This window comes from Lemur catta, chromosome 12 (genome assembly GCF_020740605.2).
Source record: "Lemur catta isolate mLemCat1 chromosome 12, mLemCat1.pri, whole genome shotgun sequence".
Taxonomy (NCBI): domain Eukaryota; kingdom Metazoa; phylum Chordata; class Mammalia; order Primates; family Lemuridae; genus Lemur; species Lemur catta.
The window spans coordinates 49,331,815-49,351,457 of NC_059139.1; the positions used below are offsets into that span (position 1 = coordinate 49,331,815).

At 42.2% G+C, this 19,643-nt stretch overlaps 1 protein-coding gene across 2 annotated transcripts in view; it reads left to right on the top strand.

The window, feature by feature from the left end:
* The window catches only part of PDE8B (phosphodiesterase 8B), a 97,858-nt gene that overhangs the window by 63,261 nt on the left and 14,954 nt on the right, over nt 1-19,643 (top strand). For both annotated transcript variants that reach the window (XM_045566443.1, XM_045566444.1), the window contains 4 exons: nt 10,472-10,514; nt 14,409-14,486; nt 16,633-16,709; nt 18,105-18,269. In XM_045566443.1, coding sequence (XP_045422399.1) covers nt 10,472-10,514; nt 14,409-14,486; nt 16,633-16,709; nt 18,105-18,269 — 363 coding nt within the window. The remainder of the gene's footprint in view (nt 1-10,471; nt 10,515-14,408; nt 14,487-16,632; nt 16,710-18,104; nt 18,270-19,643) is intronic.

The following is a 19,643-nucleotide window of genomic DNA, read 5'->3' on the forward strand; positions in this document are numbered from 1 at the left end:
TAATGGAGAGCGTATCATTGGGTTTTGATTTTTTTAATCAGTTCTGAAAATCTCTGCCTCTTAGAGTGTTTAGTCTACTAACAGTTAATGTAATTATTGACATAGTTGGATTCAGGTCTGACATTTTATCATTTGTTTTTTGTTTGTCCCTGTATTTTGTTTTGTTTTTATTTCTCCGTTCTTTTATACAAGCCTTCTTTTAGATTATTTGAGCAATTTTTAAAATGCTATTTTATTTATCCATTGGCTTTTTAATTAAATCTCTTTGCATTTTCTTAATGGGTGCTCTGGGGATTACCATGTACATCTTTAACTTTACAGTTGCCTTAACCTTTGTACCAATTCACGTGAAACACAGAAACCCTTGCAACTGTAAGATCCATTTACCACCGTCCCTCTTTTTCTTTACGCTATGGTTTTCATATATATTACATCTACTTACATTGTAAAACCCACAAGACAATGTCTGTTTTTGCCTTAAATGCAAATTTTGTTTTAATGTTTTAAAGAAATTAAGAAAAAAAAATCTTGATTTTCTTAAGGGTGTATATAAGGTTAGCATGTGAGCTAGTGCATGTCGGTTTTGAGAAAGATTTCCCTAGACAAAAATTAGGATAGAAAGAAGTTTATTTTACTTTTCCCAGGTGGAAAAGGGACAACACAGTGAAAGAGGGGAGATAGTGTTGGCAGAGAGAACCAGGTGTTCAGGCTTTTTATTTAGGAATTGTAAAAGGGGTGAAGATGATTTATGGCTGTAGCTGAATGAACAGGGTACTGTGAATTGTATCCACTCCTTTCTTTCTTCCTGGAGGGGCAGGCGGATAACAACAGACATGGCTGTTGGATGTCAAAGATCTTGTCAGCTGTCCTGCCCTTAAGATACGATATTAGGCAGGAAACTGAGGCCTAGCCTTGGTCCCTCCTAATGTCCATTCAGGAATTTCTAGGGCTGTAAAACAGATTCTAAAAGGCAGTGAGCTGGTGAATGTAAAGAAAAAATGTATATTTCCTTTCTGTCTGTTGGGTTCCTTTTAGCTGTTTTTGTGAAAACAGAACCCGGCAGGATGCCCGTGAATAGAGATACAGCAGAGAGAGAGCTCATAGGATTGATCTTTAGCTGTTACTGGGGACATTGTGGGATTAGATATTTTCCTGTGATTTTTTGCAAGGCCACCCTTTCATTTTCTCTAATATATACTGAAATATTTGCCCTTGCATCTTGAGCACTGGAGGTTGATGAGAAGGCGGCATACACAGTTACTCTGGCCAGCTTGGTGCCTTTGGGCAAACCTCTGCCACTGGGCCTCTGCCGCCTCCCTCTATGACATATCTTAGCTGCCTAAGACTGCAGACAGAACCAGACAGTCCCACACACTCGCACATTCTCAACTCTAGGATCTGTAATTCTTGAGAAATTGCATTGTTAATGTGCATTTTAGACACTGTAACAGTTCCCAGGGGACACAGCTATTTTTCTCAGGAAACGTTCAAAATAGTTGCCATATATGTGACACTTTGCTGTGCTATTGTCCCTGAGGTGGCCACTAATGAAGCTCTCAGCTGTGTTTCTAGAACCCTCTACTGACAGTTGTTTCTGGGGTGGTGAACGTCCCCTAAGCTTGTACTGCACTGCTTTCTCTTGGAAACAGGCCTCATCTGCAGCGTCATGATGGGTAGTTTTCTCTCTTAAGGGAGCCTGAAGGCCCAAGGACAGTAGTGCTACTGCTGGAAACTCCGGTGATGAAGGCTTAACACAGCCCTGGCCAGGGAGGGTCAGGTTAGCTGGATGGGCCAGTCTAAATGATCCCAAATAAACTGTCCCCTGGATAGGACCAAAACTTTAACAAAAAGTATTTCAGTTCCTGTATGCAGACAAGAATTTCAGATGTGTTTTTCTGATACATCTTGAGTGTAATAGTACCAGAGTCTGCCAAACTGAAAAGCTGGGAGAGAGGAAATAGAATCTCTTAGTGTAGAGTGAGAATGTGCCTCATGGCTTCTTCTGCTGCCATCTGTGCCTGTCTGCCTCTCCTCAACCAGGCCACCCCACGAAGTTAAGTCTCCCTGTAACGTGCTCCTGCAGCTGGTCTGCCAGCACAGCACGGAAGGCAGAGTCACAACCACGACAGTCTAGCTAGTAACGGTGCTCCTGCTTGGGCTTGGGTGCCACCTCTTATTGTGTCTGGAAAGGAAAAAAATATCTGCCCATGTCACATGAGATCTATATACTTTTTAAAAATTATAAATGCTGGTTGGTTCATGCATTTTGTTTCCTTTCTTCAGGGCACAGGAGTGTTGTTTAATGCCCCCCTCGGGTCTTCTTTTCTCTCGGAGCATTTCCAGACCCAATTAGGTGAATGGTCTCATTTGCTAGGATTTCTTTGCAGGTACCATCAGCCTTCAGACAGGCAGCCTAGGACTAGGAATGGCTTTGTTAATGGACAGAAACTCAAAGTCTGTAAAACAATTTAAAGAGGTTTATTCTGAGCAGAATGTGTGTGACCAGCCCAGAGCACACGGCCTCAAAAGGTCCTGAGAAAACCTGCCCGCAGTAGCTGGGTTACAGTTCGGTTTTACACATTCGTGGAGACAGGAATCGCACGTGGGACACTAAGTCAGCATGTGGAGGGTGAGTACATTGGTCTGGCCCAAAAAGGCAGGACGTGTCAAAGTTGGGGGGCTTACAGGTTATAGGTGGGTTTAAAGATTCTTTGATTTTTCATTGGTTAAAGACATGAAGCTTTGTCTAAAGGCTTGGAATGTTTTAACTTAAGATAAGGATGTCTGTTAATCAGAAACAAGCCACCAGACTACCAAACTCAAGTGATCTGTTGAGTAAATTGATGGCCTGCAGGTGTGGTTTAAGCATTTTTTTGTGTATAGCCTTAGGCCTGGTAATGATTTAGAATTTTATTGTTACAAGGCCTATCTCTAAGAAGGGAGGTGGGGCATGACCAATGCACTTCTGAACTCCCTCCTCATGGCCAGCAACTCAGCTTTAGGCTTTTTCTGGGGTGCCCTTGGCCAAGAAGGGGTCCATTCAGTCAGCTGGGGAGCTTAAGGTTGTATCTTAGTTCACAGCTTGAATGTGTGATGCAAGGTTATTTAGTGTCAAATTTGGGAATGCCATAAACTTAACATCTCAACCTTTTGAGGAATGCTGTCTTTGGGCACTAGCTCCCTGAGAGCCAGAGCCTTCTCTTTCATTCTTTGTCACATCCCCAGTGCCTAGGACATTGCCTAGTGCACAGTATGTGCTTAACACACACTTACCAAATAAGTAAATTCGTTGTGACAGCACTTGTTTTTGTCCCTTATTAGACAGTAAATCCCTTCACAGTAGACACTGGGACCTAACCATCTTTGCCCTCAAGGCCCAAAAAATATTGCTCGAGTTGAATTAGAAGATGAGGTTTCAATTAGAGATGCCTCTTTTTCCTCCTGGGTGTGATTGTTCACAAAATGTAAACAAAGATTCTAATGAACAGCATTTTTCAGAACCTCAGGACACACAGTGATAAAACTGTTTTATGTTCTTCTAGTTATTACTAATTTTTCCTTTGTGCTATCCCTGCCTCTGTGTTCAGTCTTGGGGGGGCTGATTTACTAAGCACTGGGCCTGAGGATCAATTCTATCTTATGCTAATCAGAGTGCACAGAAGCCCCGGTGTCATCAAGTAGTTTAATGACTCTGTTGAGTGCTAGTATAACAGGGGTGGGAAATTATTAGATCTCTGTAATTCCCTCATTCTCTTGACAAAATCTAGCAGGCATATGGGTTTATACATGAAAGTGTTAAGCAAAAGTGCCATCAGTCATGGACAATTCTTTAAGAACAAGAAACTTTTGATGCAGGAGGTGTCCCAGTGAAGGGTGGAAAGCCCCCTGAATTTGCCAAGTGGGTTCCTGGCTTCACGCTGGGAAGAATTCAAGAACAAGCCAGCTAGCGGAAAGTGTGAGAGAGCGAGACAACAGATCCTACTCCACAGACAGAGGTGGGGTCCTTTCCCGAGGAGGAGAGTGGCCCCTTACGGGGCAATGGTAACAGTTTTAAATGTTCAAAAACCCCATTCATGACCGGCATTGTCTTGTGGTCAGGCCATAAAGGTTAATCATAAATTCCTGCCACAGAAAGGTAAACACACGTTGTAGGGCATCCAGCTTAGTAGTATAATTCATCCATCGTCAGGTGGTCCGGGCTGGGGACGTCCTTGTTTAGTCTGGTCAGGTCTGGTATGGGCCAAAATGGCTGCACGCAGGCTCTCTGGACCTTCCTTTTCTGCCTTCTCCCTACATTATTTAAGTAAAATGAAATTTCTTTCGGAAACTTTATATGTAAATTTGTTACTGAGCAGCGAGGGGACACAGGCTGGAGGAATGACAGCATAAAAGTGAGGAACACAGCGTGCTGCTTCTGTGGACAGTGCTCGGCAGACACACCGCACATGTGCAGCATGGAGCTTCAGAGGAAATGAAACTAAAATCAGTCCTGAAATAGCAAGCAATGTAAACATCACTGAATCCAGATTCTCAGCAAACAGAACTCATCTATGGGAGAGAAGGCAAAGAGAACCAGTGTGATCTGGGCCACTGTAGGCCAGGCCAGTGGTTCTCACAGTCTGGCTGCTGGACCTGTAGCCTCAGCCTCACCTGGGAACTCTTGTCTGTGTTAACAAGCCCTGCAGGTGATTCGCATTCATGCTTAAGTTTGAGAACCATGGCTATATCATATTTCCATATTAGAAAATTCAATATTTGCCAGTTATGAAGTGAAGTAGGTATTTGAAAGCCATTAGGGAGAAACTGGACAAGGGAAAAAAGATAAAACACTTAAGCCTGAATAGTAGCTTGAATTAAGTGTTTTTCTATGAGATAAGGACACAAAAATGATTATCACTGGGATAATGAGAGTACTTCTCTGTAAAGGCTCTTGCAAATGCACGTTGAATGCAGAACCCGTGGGCACAAGCTCTGGGAGGTGAGCAAGTTTTGACCCAGGGACACCAGTGATACGGGAACATGCAGATCTGGCATTGTGCAGGAAAGGGATGCTTAGAGCTTTTCCCAAGAAAATATCTAACAGCAGAAGATAAACCTGTGCTTGTCTGGCATATAGAAAATGATCTAGGGGAAAAAAACAGCTTGGGATTTTTCTTTTTAATCTTGTGTAATCTTAAAAATTCATGTGTACTTTCATCTATATCAAACCAATGCATGTTGCTTTGATACAAATAACATTTTCAATTCCCATTAAGATGAAAGGGGAGAGATGCTGTTGTCCCAAGTCTACTAGACGCATAAAATGTGGGGAGATGTGACGCCAGCTATCAGGATCAGCATCCGTGCAATTTCTCTTTGTCTTGGTGCTGGAGAATTTTTGAGAACTCAGACTTAGAATATGTGAAAATGGCAACAGCTTGCTGTGGCCATAGAAGCTATGTAAAGGTAACTACTGAGGACAGGGAGCCAGAATGTCACGTGAGGTATTTTGTTCTGATGTTTGGGGGCTGCTTGGGTGGGAATTTTGAGAAGTGTTTTTTCAAGTGCTTTTTGAAAAGAATGAACAGATCTTTGATCTACGCACCAGATCCTTTTACTTTTTTAGAAAATACTCATCAAAGTATTTTCAGTAAAGGGAGATGATCAAAGATATTCTGTACTGTACCACTCACGCTGTCATTTTCATTACATGTAAATGAAGGGAGGGTCTCAAATGACTCAGTTCCTGTGATCAAATCTCTTCATCCAGCATTCGAGCCCCGCTTCATCAAAGCAGTCTTGTCACATACACGAAAGAGTTCAATGCCGTCATGAAGTTGCGGATCAAGAATGTTCCATCTGGAAAAAAAAAAGTGCTTAATAAGTCAGCTTTGTAAGCTACACTGATTATTTAAGTGAAAAGTACTTTTTTGTTTATCTTAACCAGGTTTTTACCCCTTTTCATAATATTTGGGGGAGGGGGCAGTGACTCCAAACAGCAAAACAATGTAAATCTCAGTTTGAAAACTTTGATCAAAATCTTCTTCCATCAAAGCCAGCATTCTTCTGGCTTTATATCTGCTACATTATTAGATATTTTAAAATCACTTCCTATTTCATTGCCATTGTATGTATGGATGTGAAAAATCTCTTTGTTTTTTAAATAATATCTACCATTTTTACCATTCCATTGAATACAATGAGAAACAAAGAAACTCGAGAAGTTCGGAACCAACCCAGGGGCAAGGGCGCATCCAGGTATTTGGCCTCAATTTTCACCATCCTAACTCTTTGCCTGTCAGATATTTGGCACTGTCCGAGCAAATGGATGTATTTTTAGTCAATACCATTTGGCTTTAAAAAAAAAAAAACAAAACTCACATTTTATGGAAATGTCTTTGCCAGTGTTTTACTAGGAAACACTTTGCAAATTAATGTCTTTAGAGACATAAGTATTAAGTAAAACCAACCAAGACCAATAGGATGGCCAAATCATTAATAACAACGTAGTAATCACAGCTATAAGGTAAAGAGCCTGATCAATCTCAGTCTCTTACGGATTCATTTTATATTCATTAGCTTCTGTGTGCCAGGCATTGCACTAAGCGCACTGGGTATACAAAAGTAATCAAATTAGACATTAACCCCTGCCTACATGGAACTTTTTTTGCTTTGACATTATGAGTTTGCTTTCACTCATAATGTTTTTAAAATTTTTCCACACTCTATGTATCAGCAACTTTTCCCTTTTCGAAATATTCCTTTGCATCAATCCATCACAGCAGGGAGAATCTGCTGTTCCTATTGAGGGACATCAGAACTGTTTCTAGTTTGGGGCTGCTTTGAACATTCTTAGACAAGGCTTTTTGTGACTATCTCTTTGTTTACCTTGGGTAAATGCTTTGGAGTGGAACTGCTGGGTCATGGGGCGGGGGGGGGGGGGGGGGGTGTATGGTTAATTTTATAAGAAACTGACAGGCCTTTTTTCAAAGTGATGGTACAGCTTTATACTCCAACAATATATTATTAGAGTTCCGGTTGTTCTATATCCTTGACAAAATTTCTTCTTAGTTTTAGACATTTTGGTGGGTATGTAGAGAAAATATGATTTTTAAATGGTGATTCTTTAAGAGATAAGTGACCACCAAATCATGCATGTGCACACAGATACACAAATCAGAATTCTTAGTGCTTTCTACATACAGTCAAGCATAATTGGGTGTCCACAAACAAAGCATTTAGCACAAGGACAGCAAAGTTTGAGGCAACCTGTAGTATTTTAGGTAATCAGAGGTTTGAAATGATTTTTTTCCCCCAGAAACAAGCTGTCGTCCTCCAAGGACTGGCTGAGAAATCCCAGCTTTGAGCTCTAGCAAAAGCTTCACAGGCCAGGGAAGTATTCACAGTATTCACATTGCAGCAACAGTAGCACGAAAGCCTCTTGGTTCCCCAGTATCACACAAAATCAAAATTCCCAGTCAGTACTGTACATGAAAATATTCTTCATTTTGAGCTTTTATAATACAAAAGGAAAACAAACACCACACTACAGAGAGATTGACTGGCTCGGGGACATTGAATTCTGATTCTTTGCTTTAACTTGCATGTGACAAAACCTTTTGATAATAGAAACTCAAACCTTTCTTAAAAATTTCAAGGAAAATTGTATTTCAAATAGATATCCTGCACTCATCCAGGGGAATGTTTCCTTAGACCCCAGTTTAACAAGCCTGGGCCTGGGAATCCCTTCTGGGGGACCTCACTGTAGACAGCAGTTGACAAAGGGCAGATGGTTCTAGAGCCAGAGGGACTACAGTTTGAAACTGGCTCCGAGTACTAGCTGTGTGACTTGGGCAAGTTACTTAACCTCTCTGAACCTCAGCTTTCCTGTCTTGTGCAAGGGCATCGTAAGAACTATAAGAGACAGCTGTTTCCATGGGGTGAAGCTCATCACTCTTCCAGCCTGGCCGTGCTCAAGCCCACGGGCCTCCTGGCTGCCCCCAGTAGAGAACAACAAACCATAGAACACTCACTGCCTAATTATTTTCCCAGTGAACTTAACTGAATATTACAAAGAGAATAATTTTAGTGGAATGATTTCTACTGAGTTTAACACATTGACTGCCACACTAGAAAAAAAAATTTTTTTCCTTGGGGCCACAGTGTTGTATTATGAAAATAGAATAAAAACTTTGAAAATAAAACAATCCTTTCTAATTTAATGAAAAATTTGTTACTTTTATTGTTTTCTGTGAGTTATATGCAATTAAATTGTCAATATTAATTGTAACAATAAGAACATCAACAAGATTTTCACGAACCAACTGCAGGGTTTTGAGCAGGGGCCACCCGTCACATGTAACATGTATGTTACAGCAGGACAGCATGAGTTGCCTGCGTACCCCATGGCTCCCAAGGTAAAGAGACATATGAGTTACATGTATTTCATGAGGCCCCGGGCTCAAAACTAGTGTGTTAAATGCAACTCACGTGGCAGTTAATATGTTAAATGACTTGTAAGTTTAGACCTCTAGAAGAAAATTATACTTCTGAGAGAATTTTGTCATCCAGGTAAATCTTTGGTTGTAAAATGGGGTTATGTGGAAGAGGTGTGTAAGTAATCGGAGTTAGAAAACTTCAAAAACGCACAACGCTGCCCAGGTGTGACAGGAGAAAGGTGTTCAGGCACTGCTCTTGGTCCAGAGCGTCATGACCTGAGTCACATGACAGGGTCCTGGCAGCAGGTGCTGATGCAGCCCTGAAGAATCTGTGCTTGTAAAACGAGGAGTATGCGTGCTGCGTTGCTGGCAGTAGGATGGACAGAGCTCATCAGAGGCAGATGAGCCAATCTGGGGTGGCCTGTTAGCTCAGAACGTGCCAAATGCAACATCATACTCAGGGGACAGACCAGAGCCACCTTGGCAGATGGAAGTGGTACCTGAATCCCTGCTCCTCCTCGTACCTAGTGGCCAAGGCACATCCCACCCCACAGCAGGGGTGGGCTGTCCACTTACTGGACTGTGTGTTATCTTTCTCCACAAGACCACCCTGAAGTTGCGGGAGCCCCACAGGCCGATCAGCTGGCCCAGGGGAGCTGATGAAAGATGAGAAAAGGGTTTTTTTGGTTTTTTTCTTTGGTATAATGTGAGAAGCCATGGGACTCTGCTCTTAAAGGAGAGACATATTTTGATTCAGTGAAGAAAGCAAAGCATTTAAAAATCACTCATTTTTGTGCTAAAGCTAATTGAGAGAATAATTTGCAAGGCAAAATTTCCATTCACTTGATACAGTATAAAAAATTCACATTAAGTTCAGTAAGTAGCTTTATAGCAAATGGTCTTTATCCCTGAAGGAAAAGATAAAACAGTTGTTCACAGAAGAAATAAAAGGGTCCCATAATTACGGTGTAAGTGAGTCACGGCCCTTAGTCACATTACGATCAAGATATCACACAGGTTGGTCATGTAATTGTTTCTATAATTATGTGGAATGGACTGAGTAGAAGAGTCTATAGAAAACCCTATTTTAACACTTCAGTTTTACATGATTATTTTTCAGTGTTTCGGTCAAGCTGGAACATCTTGCCTGTGTCTGATTATAGACGGGTTTCTGGCTATTCAGTGATGTTGCTAAGTCATACTAATCTTCCTCCATGAACAGTCCTACACACTCACCTGTCTTGTTTTCCAAGTTAACTTGGCCCATTCATTGAGTGGCTACAAAGATTTAATGGTCTGAGCACCTGGAAGTAGGTGGATTTAGCAGTGAAGTAGCATGATTCTAAGTGTGATAGAACTAAATGTGCCCCACTAACAGTGTCAGTTATAAACACAAGAAATGCTTAACTCCAAAGAAAGCATACTTATTATTTCTAGTGTTAAAGACTTCATTTGTCACTTGACAGATATTTATTGGGCACTGGCACAAAATCATTAGCACAAAAAAATTTGATAATGAGAAAGAACTAGGTGCAAAACTACATCTAAAGTTCAGATCTCATGGTGAAGAAACATTTTATAAATTGATTCTTTCTATAATTGAGCATTTGGAAAGCTTTGTAGGAAGGTTTTAAAAACTTCTAGTCTTAAATTCAGATGACTCTTATACTATAGAAAAATTTTATAACATAGCTGAAACATAAATTATATATTAGCCTCATAAAAATGTAAATTTAGTTATAGTTTTTGTCTTTCTGCATTTCTGTAGACTTTCCAAATGAGAATAGCTGACTGGTGATTCAGATGTCCTGCTTAGGAAGTGTCCCGCGGGTACCTTCCTGCTTTCAGGCTCAGCCATTCTATAAGTGTCTAAAAGTAATAGAGCATTTGTAGCATTATCACTTGGTGTATGTCTTTCATCTGTTCATATTATCTGTGTAACTTCTTGCTTTCTTGAAGTCTTCAGAGCTTTTTAACTGAATTGTTTGGGAAATATAGCAAATGCCATATTTAAAATCTTTCTCTTGTTTTACCAAACTTCTGAACAACTTTAGATTCACAAGGTTCATCGTGATTCAGGAGACAATTCTCAGACAGGTGAGAACACTTCAATTTAACTTTAATATACTTAGGAGGCATTTGGGGATTCAAGTCTATAAATTTCTCTGAAGTCTAGATTGACACTCACCAGCACAGAAGGTGGATTGCTAAAATCTAAGTGCTAATACTGGGAGGTTGGAGAGCCAGAAGAAAAGCAGAAATGCCTTAAAATTTCCTTGAATCTTCATTCATGGCAACCTTATCTACTGAATGCCTTTCCCATCTTTGTTCTCTTTTCTTGGCTAGATACCCTATAGATAGACCCAAAATAGAGAGTGGCCCAAAATTCTAGGAGAGACAGTGGTTGGATATGACACAGGTGAAAATATGGTAGTGGTTCAACCATATCCAGTCTTCCCCTTATTTGCAGTAACAGCTGACTACATAGTTAGAAAATGCGGGTAGCCCTGGCTTGGGAGGCAAGAGCACTAAGTTCCGATTTCAGTTCTCCATTCACTCATCTCATGCCTTGGACAAGACTTGGTTTGACCCTCAGTTTCCTCATCTATAAAACAAGGGGCTGGACCTGATCTGTATATGTGGAAAGGTCTGGAGTGCTCTACCATTAGAGGAAAAAAATCACTCTGCTACCAGGGATTTAAGATTTTTGTTCCCGTAAGAATTGTAACATTCCCTGCCCCATTGGTGGTTTTCCCAGCCATTGATGCATAAAGTCAGACCCTGGGCTCATTATTTAATCTCCCTCCTTGATTCTAGGATGGGTCATACTTAGCCTACTCAGAAAGACTGCATTTGCTCTTTCTGAGCTTCAGTTTTTCCATTTGTAAAATGAGTTAACAATACCCATCTCCCTGTTAATGAGGATTAAAGAAGAAAATATATATAATATCCAGCAGTACCTGGCATTTAACTGGTATATTCCCTCCCCTTTTCTGAAGATGCTCTAATTTCTTGTAACACTTAGAGTGAGGGTATCATTTTAACTAACTTTTGAGCTTCTGGGTGCCAAAAATTGTTACAAGCATTTTTATATCCTCTGCAGTGCCCAGCATTGTCTTTTAATAATAGACAATAAATACAGAACACTGATAAATTGAAACCATTCTATCTTAGAAAGTATCGTTTCCACCATTTATTAACTCTTTGATCTTGGGCTATCTACGTAATCTCTCCACGCTTAAATTCCTTATCAGTAAAATGGGGATACCATTATGTAGCTTTCAGAGTTGTTGTAATTAATTATTAAATGGATTATTATATTTAAAGTATATAGTACAATGCCTGGTACATAGTAGGTGCTCAGTAAGTGGTAGCTTTTTTTTTTAATTGGTGATGCAGTATTCCTTTTTGCCACTGAGTACAACTACTTAAATCTCCTTTTTCCTTCTTTTCTCTGGTTTAAGTTTTTTATTTATTCTACAAGCATCTATTGAGAGAATGACTAATGATTTTTTTATTTAAGTGACTTTACTTTAGCTTTTATTGAAGAATAATTTTTCCAAACTTTTAATCATTTCTATTGCTACAGATTCTCTTAATTTTAAATGAGAGAAAATCAGGAAAAATATGTATCTTTCATCTTTGAATAATTTCTATTGAATGATTCAGAATTCAGCCAACCTGGATAACAGCCTTGAAGCTAACTTCTCTACTTTTAATTCTGTTTAGGAACAACATTTTGAGTAATTCTTGGTTTGTTAATTTTAAATTTAATCTTAAATCTTTAAGTTAGATTTAATTTACTATTTGGTAAACAAATGTTAGAAATGTATAAGATTAAGTCCCTGAATAGGCTAAAAACAAGTGTCTTGCAATTGACCACCATTGGTTTCTCAGGGTTTGAAAAATGCCATATTTTCAAAATGCCCTCCTAATAATATCTTTTTTTTTTTTTTTTTTTTTTTTTGAGACAGTCTCACTCTGTTGCCCAGGCTAGAGTGAGTGCAGTGGCATCAGCCTAGCTCACAGCAACCTCAAACTCCTGGGCTCAAGCAATCCTCCTGCCTCAGCCTCCCGAGTAGCTGGGACTACAGGCATGCGCCACCATGCCCGGCTAATTTTTTCTATATATATTTTTAGCTGTCCATATAATTTCTTTCTATTTTTTTTTTCTAGTAGAGACGGGGTCTCGCTCTTGCTCAGGCTGGTCTCGAACTCCTGAGCTCCAACGATCCGTCCGCCTCAGCCTCCCAGAGTGCTAGGATTACAGGCATTGAGCCACTGCGCCCGGCCAATAATATCATTTAAAGTACTATCTATAGGTATCTTTATAAAGAAATACTGAAATTCATAACCAAGGTAGGAAAATTATTAAGGCAGAGTCTAGAAGATAAAAATTAGGCAAAATAATAGTAAATATTTTAAGTTAGATCATTTAAGACAAGGCTCTGTGGTTGTGGTGTTCAGATGAACTTTATAGCAGTTCTGCCTTCACTTCATGCTGTATAAATATAATTCAGGTTTAGTTACTGAACTAACCATTTTTTATTTAATTCAGATTTTTTATGACACTAAAGTAAATGGTTAAAAAGGTAATGAAGAAAAGTGTCCAGGACATATTATGAAGTGAAAACAACAAGTAGAAAATATACCATGATCATGTGTCTAAAAAGATACATATGTAAATGAACAGGTGTAATAACAGCCAACGTACGTACTACATGCTGTGTGGCAGACACTATCGTAAGTGCTGTATGTGGATTAACTCACTCACTCATCACAACAGCCTATGAATGAGATGCTATAATTACACCTCCAGCCCCCACTTTACAGATGTGGATACTGAAACAGAGAAGTTGAGTAATGTTCCCAAAGTTACACAGCTACTAGATGGCAGAGTAGAAATTTGAATTTTGGCAATTTGGCTCCAGACCTGGTTCTTTCAACTTTATAGACTCTTCTGTAAGCCTTTTTGGGTGTCACTAGGCAATTCTTAAAGAAGCATTATTGCATCTTTTTTTTCCTTCTTGGAATATGATCATTTATCTGTGTCTGAGAAATATATTCTTCCTATTGGAACCTGCATGTCTACCTCCTCTGAGCATAGTAAGGAGTGATTCTGGATTATGGTTAAATATCTCTCTTTGCTTATGAGTTATTCTCACAAGAAGCAAATGTCCTGAAAATGCATGTTTCTGAAGCCAACACTGCTGTCTTGATATTTTTTATACCTCGGTGCTCACTGGTGGCATGTATTTTTTGTTAGTTTTTGCATTAACATGACAGCACACTATCAGTGTTAAATTCAGAGTCTGCAAAGACTTATACAGAACTTTTAAAAATGTTTTTGCTCCCTCAGAAAATAAGGATGGGGTGAAGGTTTAGTTGTTGGAAATCGTTGGGACTATAAAACTGCTTTTTCTTCTCTTTCCTTCCTGTGATTGGCAGTATGCATCCTTTGATGAGATCCATCCTTGAGGGAACCTGAAGACCACCTAGAGGTCTCACCTTTCAGAGGTGCCCAAAATTGGTGCAAATTAGTATCTCAAATAATTCAAAATCTCTGGACTTCACTAGTATTTCAGTCCCTCAAATATCAAAAAAGGCCCATAAGAGCCTTCCCCACCAAGATGAATATATTGTCCTTCAAGTCAAAATGAACCTCCCCAAAATTTTCCCTCAAGTTTTAATGTTTATTTTTAAAATGATATTTTATTCGTGGAACTAAATAACCCTTGATAATAAGCTTCATTGCCATGATGTAATGTGGCACCACAAGAAAAAGGCATCATTTATCTACTAATGTGACTGATAATGCTGTGTGTCTCAATGATTTAGGAAGTAAATCATTTACAGTTTCTTAAAATTATTTTATAGTGCTTGAAAATTAACCTTGTTTTCTTTAGAAAATAAGGAAAAAAATGCATCTGAGCTTCATCTGTGAATACACTGAATACTGATCACCCTCCATTTCTCGTCCGAAACCCCTAGAGCCTCATTCGTTCAGATACAAGAACAGGAGGAAAGAGTCTATTGATGTGAAATCAATATCATCTCGAAGCAGTGACGGTAAGACGTTACCAGTTTTGTTTGACCTTTTTAAAATGTAGAAAATGACAGAGGAATGTGTTCAAAAATTCTTCAGTGTCTAAACTCTAAGGAGTAAGATTTCCCAGTAAGCTGAACATTATTTAGAGTTTTTAAATTCTTTCTCTTTCTCATGCTCTCTTGTCTTCTCTTTGAAGTGACTCCATGCTTGTTCCTTGATGGCCTGAAGTGCTGGGCCACATAACCACACATGCAACTCAGTTTCAGTAGTTAGACAAGGTCATCCTTGGGTGCTAGTCGGGGGGCGGTGGGAACAGGGCCAGCGTCCTGGCTTCCCACCTCCCAACATCAACCCAGTTTTCAGTGTACCCGCTACATGCACTTACTTTCCCTTACTAAAATGTCACAGAGAGAATGAGGCAGAATTTAGCAAAACATTTTCTGAGTTCAATCAATAGACCTAAGTAACCAATTGGATTTGTGGAGAGACAGAAAGGTCAAAGATGACTCTGAAATTTCATTCCCAGGTGCCTGGAAAATTGTAAGCAATATTGACAAAAATAGGAACATCTCTAGGTATGGCTAGGTTAGGGGGTAAGGAGAAGACAAGTTTTAGTGGAGATGCCTACAATGCAAGACTGGCACTCAGGACTAGAGATCTGGATTTGAGAGTCCAAGAGGTGACAGGTGAAGCCATGAGCAGGGGAACATCTCTCATGGGTGCACGGGCTCACGTGTGCACACTGACAGAACAGGGGGTCCAACCTCAAGCCTGTAGGCACGTGCTCAGTGAGAGCGGAGGCAGAGGAAATAGGGCCAGCAGAGAGGACCGAAGAGCTGGGGAGTGAGCCATGTGAGTCCTGTGTCACAGCAACCAAGAACAAGGGGGTATGGAGAAGGGAGGCAGCCAGCAGCTAATGCCACAGAGATCAGAGAGCTTGAGAGCTGACAACAGACCTTGGATGACACTCAGGCGTTTGGCTTTTATTTGGCAAATGGGAGAACAGGCTCTAGGGGCGTGAGGAAGGGATGGTCAGTGCCTGTGGTAGAAGGGAGATAACAGTGGTAACTTAAGGAAAGGGCAAGTGAAGGACCTCTAGTCCCTCAGGTCACAATGGGAAGCCTGAGTATGACAGTGGCTGAAATAGCAAGGACCAAAGATGCTCAAGGCAAGATGGATAATTCACAGGGCATGCAAGGGATTGAGACCAAGGATGTAAAGAAAATATGAATTTGAATACCTTGATATGGATTAAGGAGGTAGACAGAACAGTTTAGATGGGGACGATGAGGGAAATGAACTGGATTCGCTCATTTTTTGGAGTAGAACTTGAGGGAGACTGTCATCTCCCTGGCATGGGCGAAGTGGAGCTTGAAGAGTATGGAGGAATCTGCGAAGGCTGCTGGCAGGGGACCCCACAGGTGGCTGGGCAGCGGTCGGGCCCTGACGTTGGCCAGATGAAGTCGTCCCATCTGTAAAATGGGGGTTCTACCCCTCCTGCCTACTTCAGAGGGAGTGGTAGGAAGATCTGACAAGAACAGTGCTTTTAAAGTGAAGCCTGTACCTTTTTAATTTTAAACTAAGTGTAAGCATTACCTATTAAAAATTATTTTTAAATGAAATTTTCTATAGAACTAGAACCACAATGGCTTTCTGGGAGTTAAGAACCTAAGGGTGCAGGAAGGGGGAGTAAAGGGGAGTGACTGGCCCTAATTCATGCTTCCAGTGGGCCCTGTCCCAGCCCCCACCCAAGCAGGAACCAGGCCTCCCTCCCATGCTAGCCACAGTCATCTGCTGACACAGCCAGCGGCTTAGGACTGGAAGTGATGGAATGGCCCGAGCTGGGCTTTAGTGACTTAGGGGCAAGAGTCCTGGGGGATCATGAGGCTGTTGGGATGAGGCCTTAGGAGCCCATCAACCTTCTCTGAAATTCCTCTTGTGGACCTGGGACTCATGGAGCCTTCCTGCCAGACCACCTTTCCAGACTTGGACAAATAGTGGCTGAGCTGTCAGCCTTTTCAGAATAAAAGATGGGTAAATTCATTGCTTTCTGGGGGCGGGGTAGTCCTGTGAGAATCAGGCCCCCGGTCTGGAAAGTGACTCCTTTGTGGCACTCAGCCAAGCTGAGCCGCCAGAACCGGACACGACTTTCTTGCCTCTCTCTAGCACCAAGCCTGCAGAATCGTCGCTATCCGTCCATGGCCAGGATCCACTCTATGACCATCGAAGCTCCCATCACAAAGGTGAGTGGCAGCCGCTGCCTCCACTCTGCAGTCAGGGCCACCCGGCACAGGACTGTGTTGTAGAGATACACTCCGTGCTATCACGGAGTTCACAGTCCAGTGGAGGAAACAGGTATTAAATAAACTAACACCTATTTATAAGTTACAGTCGGTGCTATGAAGGCAAACAGGGTTCTATGTGAGAAAATGAGCATAGGGCCCTAACGTAGACTGGGTGATGAGGGGTGGTCAGAGAAGGCCTCAGTGGAGGAAGTAACGTTTCAAGCGAGACTTCAAGTGTGAGGTGTTAGGAGAGGAGGGCAGAGAATAGGATTCCAGGCAGCAGGAATGACCAGGGGAAAAACACTGAGGTGGGAAAAAAGGGGATTGGAGCATTTGAGGAGCTGAAAGTCAGGGTGGCTGGAGCTCGGCAAGCAGAGGACAGAAGATGATGCCGGAGGCCGGGCAGGGCGCAGCTTGTTCTGGTCAATTGAGCTGTCACAGGAGTTTGTAGCTTGGTTTACGTGCCGCAGAAACCACTGAAGAGGTGAAGGTGGGGTGGTGACGCATTCAGGTGTGTTTGTTGAACACTCAGCCACTAGGCAGAGACTGGATTGGAGGTGGCAAGAGTGCAAAAGGCAAGGCCGGTTAGGGGCTTTGTTAGAATTCCAGGAGAGAAATGGTGGTAGCTGGGCTAGAATTATAGCAGTGGAGGGGGAGAGAAATGCATAGATCAAGAAACATTTAGGGGCAGCACCAACAGGGCGGGGAGAGGAATGAGGGAAAGTGGTGTGTCAGGCAGGGCCTCGCAGGGTTTTGGTTTGCGCCTGAGGTGGGCAGAACTGATGCTTACTGCAGGGTGGAAACCAGGGAGGGAGAACAGCTTTGGTCTTTTTTGTTGTTGCTGTGTTTGTCTGTATGCTTGCTCTGGGGACAGGGGAATGAGACCATGAGTTTAAGAGAGTAAGATATTCCAGCAGATACTTCAGGTGGGCAGTTGAATGTACAAGCCTGGGGGCAAAGGGAGTTGAGGGCTGGGAGGTTAGTTTGAGAGTTCTTGGCTATGGCTCACATGTGTCCAAAGTATGGAAATGAAACATCATTTCCAGAAGGACTATAAAGCGAGAGAGAGGCCCAGAACTGATCTCGGAGGCACTCCAGCCTGTGAAAGAGAGCTAGAGGAGAGGCATCAGCCAGGGAGCCTGAGGGAATGCAGGCACAGGGGTGGGAGAACACCAGGAATTGCGTGGGGCGCAAAGCATGCTTCAGGAAGAAGGGGCAGTGCCGCTCAGCACTGGTCATTTAGAACAGGAGGACGTGTCGCCATCTGATTTCTTTTGGATTCTGGGTATATACATGACTTTTGGGAAGTAGAATCCTAATGTTCTCAAACTTGTTCTTGCTTTGCTTCCTTAGGTTATAAATATAATCAATGCAGCCCAAGAAAACAGCCCAGTCACGGTAGCAGAGGCCTTGGATAGAGTTCTGGAGATCTTACGGACCACAGAACTGTACTCCCCTCAGCTGGGTACCAAGGAGGAAGATCCTCACACCAGTGACCTTGTTGGAGGCCTGATGACTGTGAGTGGTGAGGTGAAACTGGAAGTAAACGCACTCTCAAGTGCGGCGGGCGTGTGAACAGCTACCCGTAGGTGCAGGCATGACTGTTGTCTAGACTAACATAAGCATAATGAGAAGCAGCTGCATCGAAACCTGCGTACCATGTGCACGGTGGTGTTCAAGTCATTCTTGCCTTCACCTTTTCTTCCACGGGGCTGGCTGACCAGTCGCCGAGAACCCTATGCTGTAAAGAGTGCCTGGCAGCTGACCGAGGGCTACCTGTGCAGACCGGGGCTCCCGCGGGCCCTCTCTGCTGCCTCTTCCCTCCATTGGGTGCAGTTTGATTGAGGGTCACGTTTACGTTTCCTTGGACCTCAGCCTCTCTATGTAATGAAAGGGTTTGTACTTAGACTGTAGCACTGTCCAAATCTTAGCCATAAATCCTTTCTTTAAATACCAGTTTATATGGAAATTCCATTTCTAATTAGGTGAAAGCTGTTCTGGCTCAGGGAGGGGAAGGGGAGGAGCAGCCACCCCCGCCACACAGCAAGAAGCACCATTTGCACCATCAAGAGTGGCTGATTTCCAGGGACCCATCCTGTTCTAGTGTTTTGCTGTGATCTATTTGGCTATAATCATCATCTATCACCAAGTAAAGAAAAAGCAGAAAAATCAAATTATTTATTTGAGCTCCTCGTCAGAGGCTGATGCTTGAAGAATTCTTTAGGAGAAAAACAAAGTCCAAGAGTTTGACTTTGAAGGTTTCTACTAGCCCTGCCACCAAATGCTGAGTGGTGACTGGCTCTCTGGTCCATTCTCAGCCGGTAACTTGAGTAACCTCCTATTCCTTCCCTGCCTCCGGGCTGGGCTCAGTTGCTGCATCCGATGCAGTACAGACTGCAGCCTCTAGACAGCATAGGCAAGGGTCCAGCAAGAGGACGGCCACTGCAGCCCTGCAGCAGGGGGATTCTGGCTACAGGAACAAGCTGTGTGCCCGCCCCCCCCCCCCCACTGCCAGGCCACATTGGGTTTCCACTCCAGAGGAGGCTGTGAGGAACCAGGATTCCACCTCATTCTCATTGTAGGGGGGAAGTGGAGAAAGAGAAAGGCAAGGAAAAACAGAGGAGGCTCCTGCGATACCTTCCTCAGAGGCAGGACAGTTGTGGCTATTGTTACTTACCTACTGATCCAATTTTTAAAATTAAGCTCTTGGCCTAAAGATCCAAGGTGTGACTTCAGGGGACCCCTTTGTTACTATTACTTTAACCTTAGCATACATTTTCTGGGGATGACAAGCAATTCTAAATGACTTTTAGTCAAAGATCTAAATTATTAGGTGTTCAGGGATAGAAGGTAAAGGGAAGAAAACTGAGATTCAAGAACATTTGGACCTAG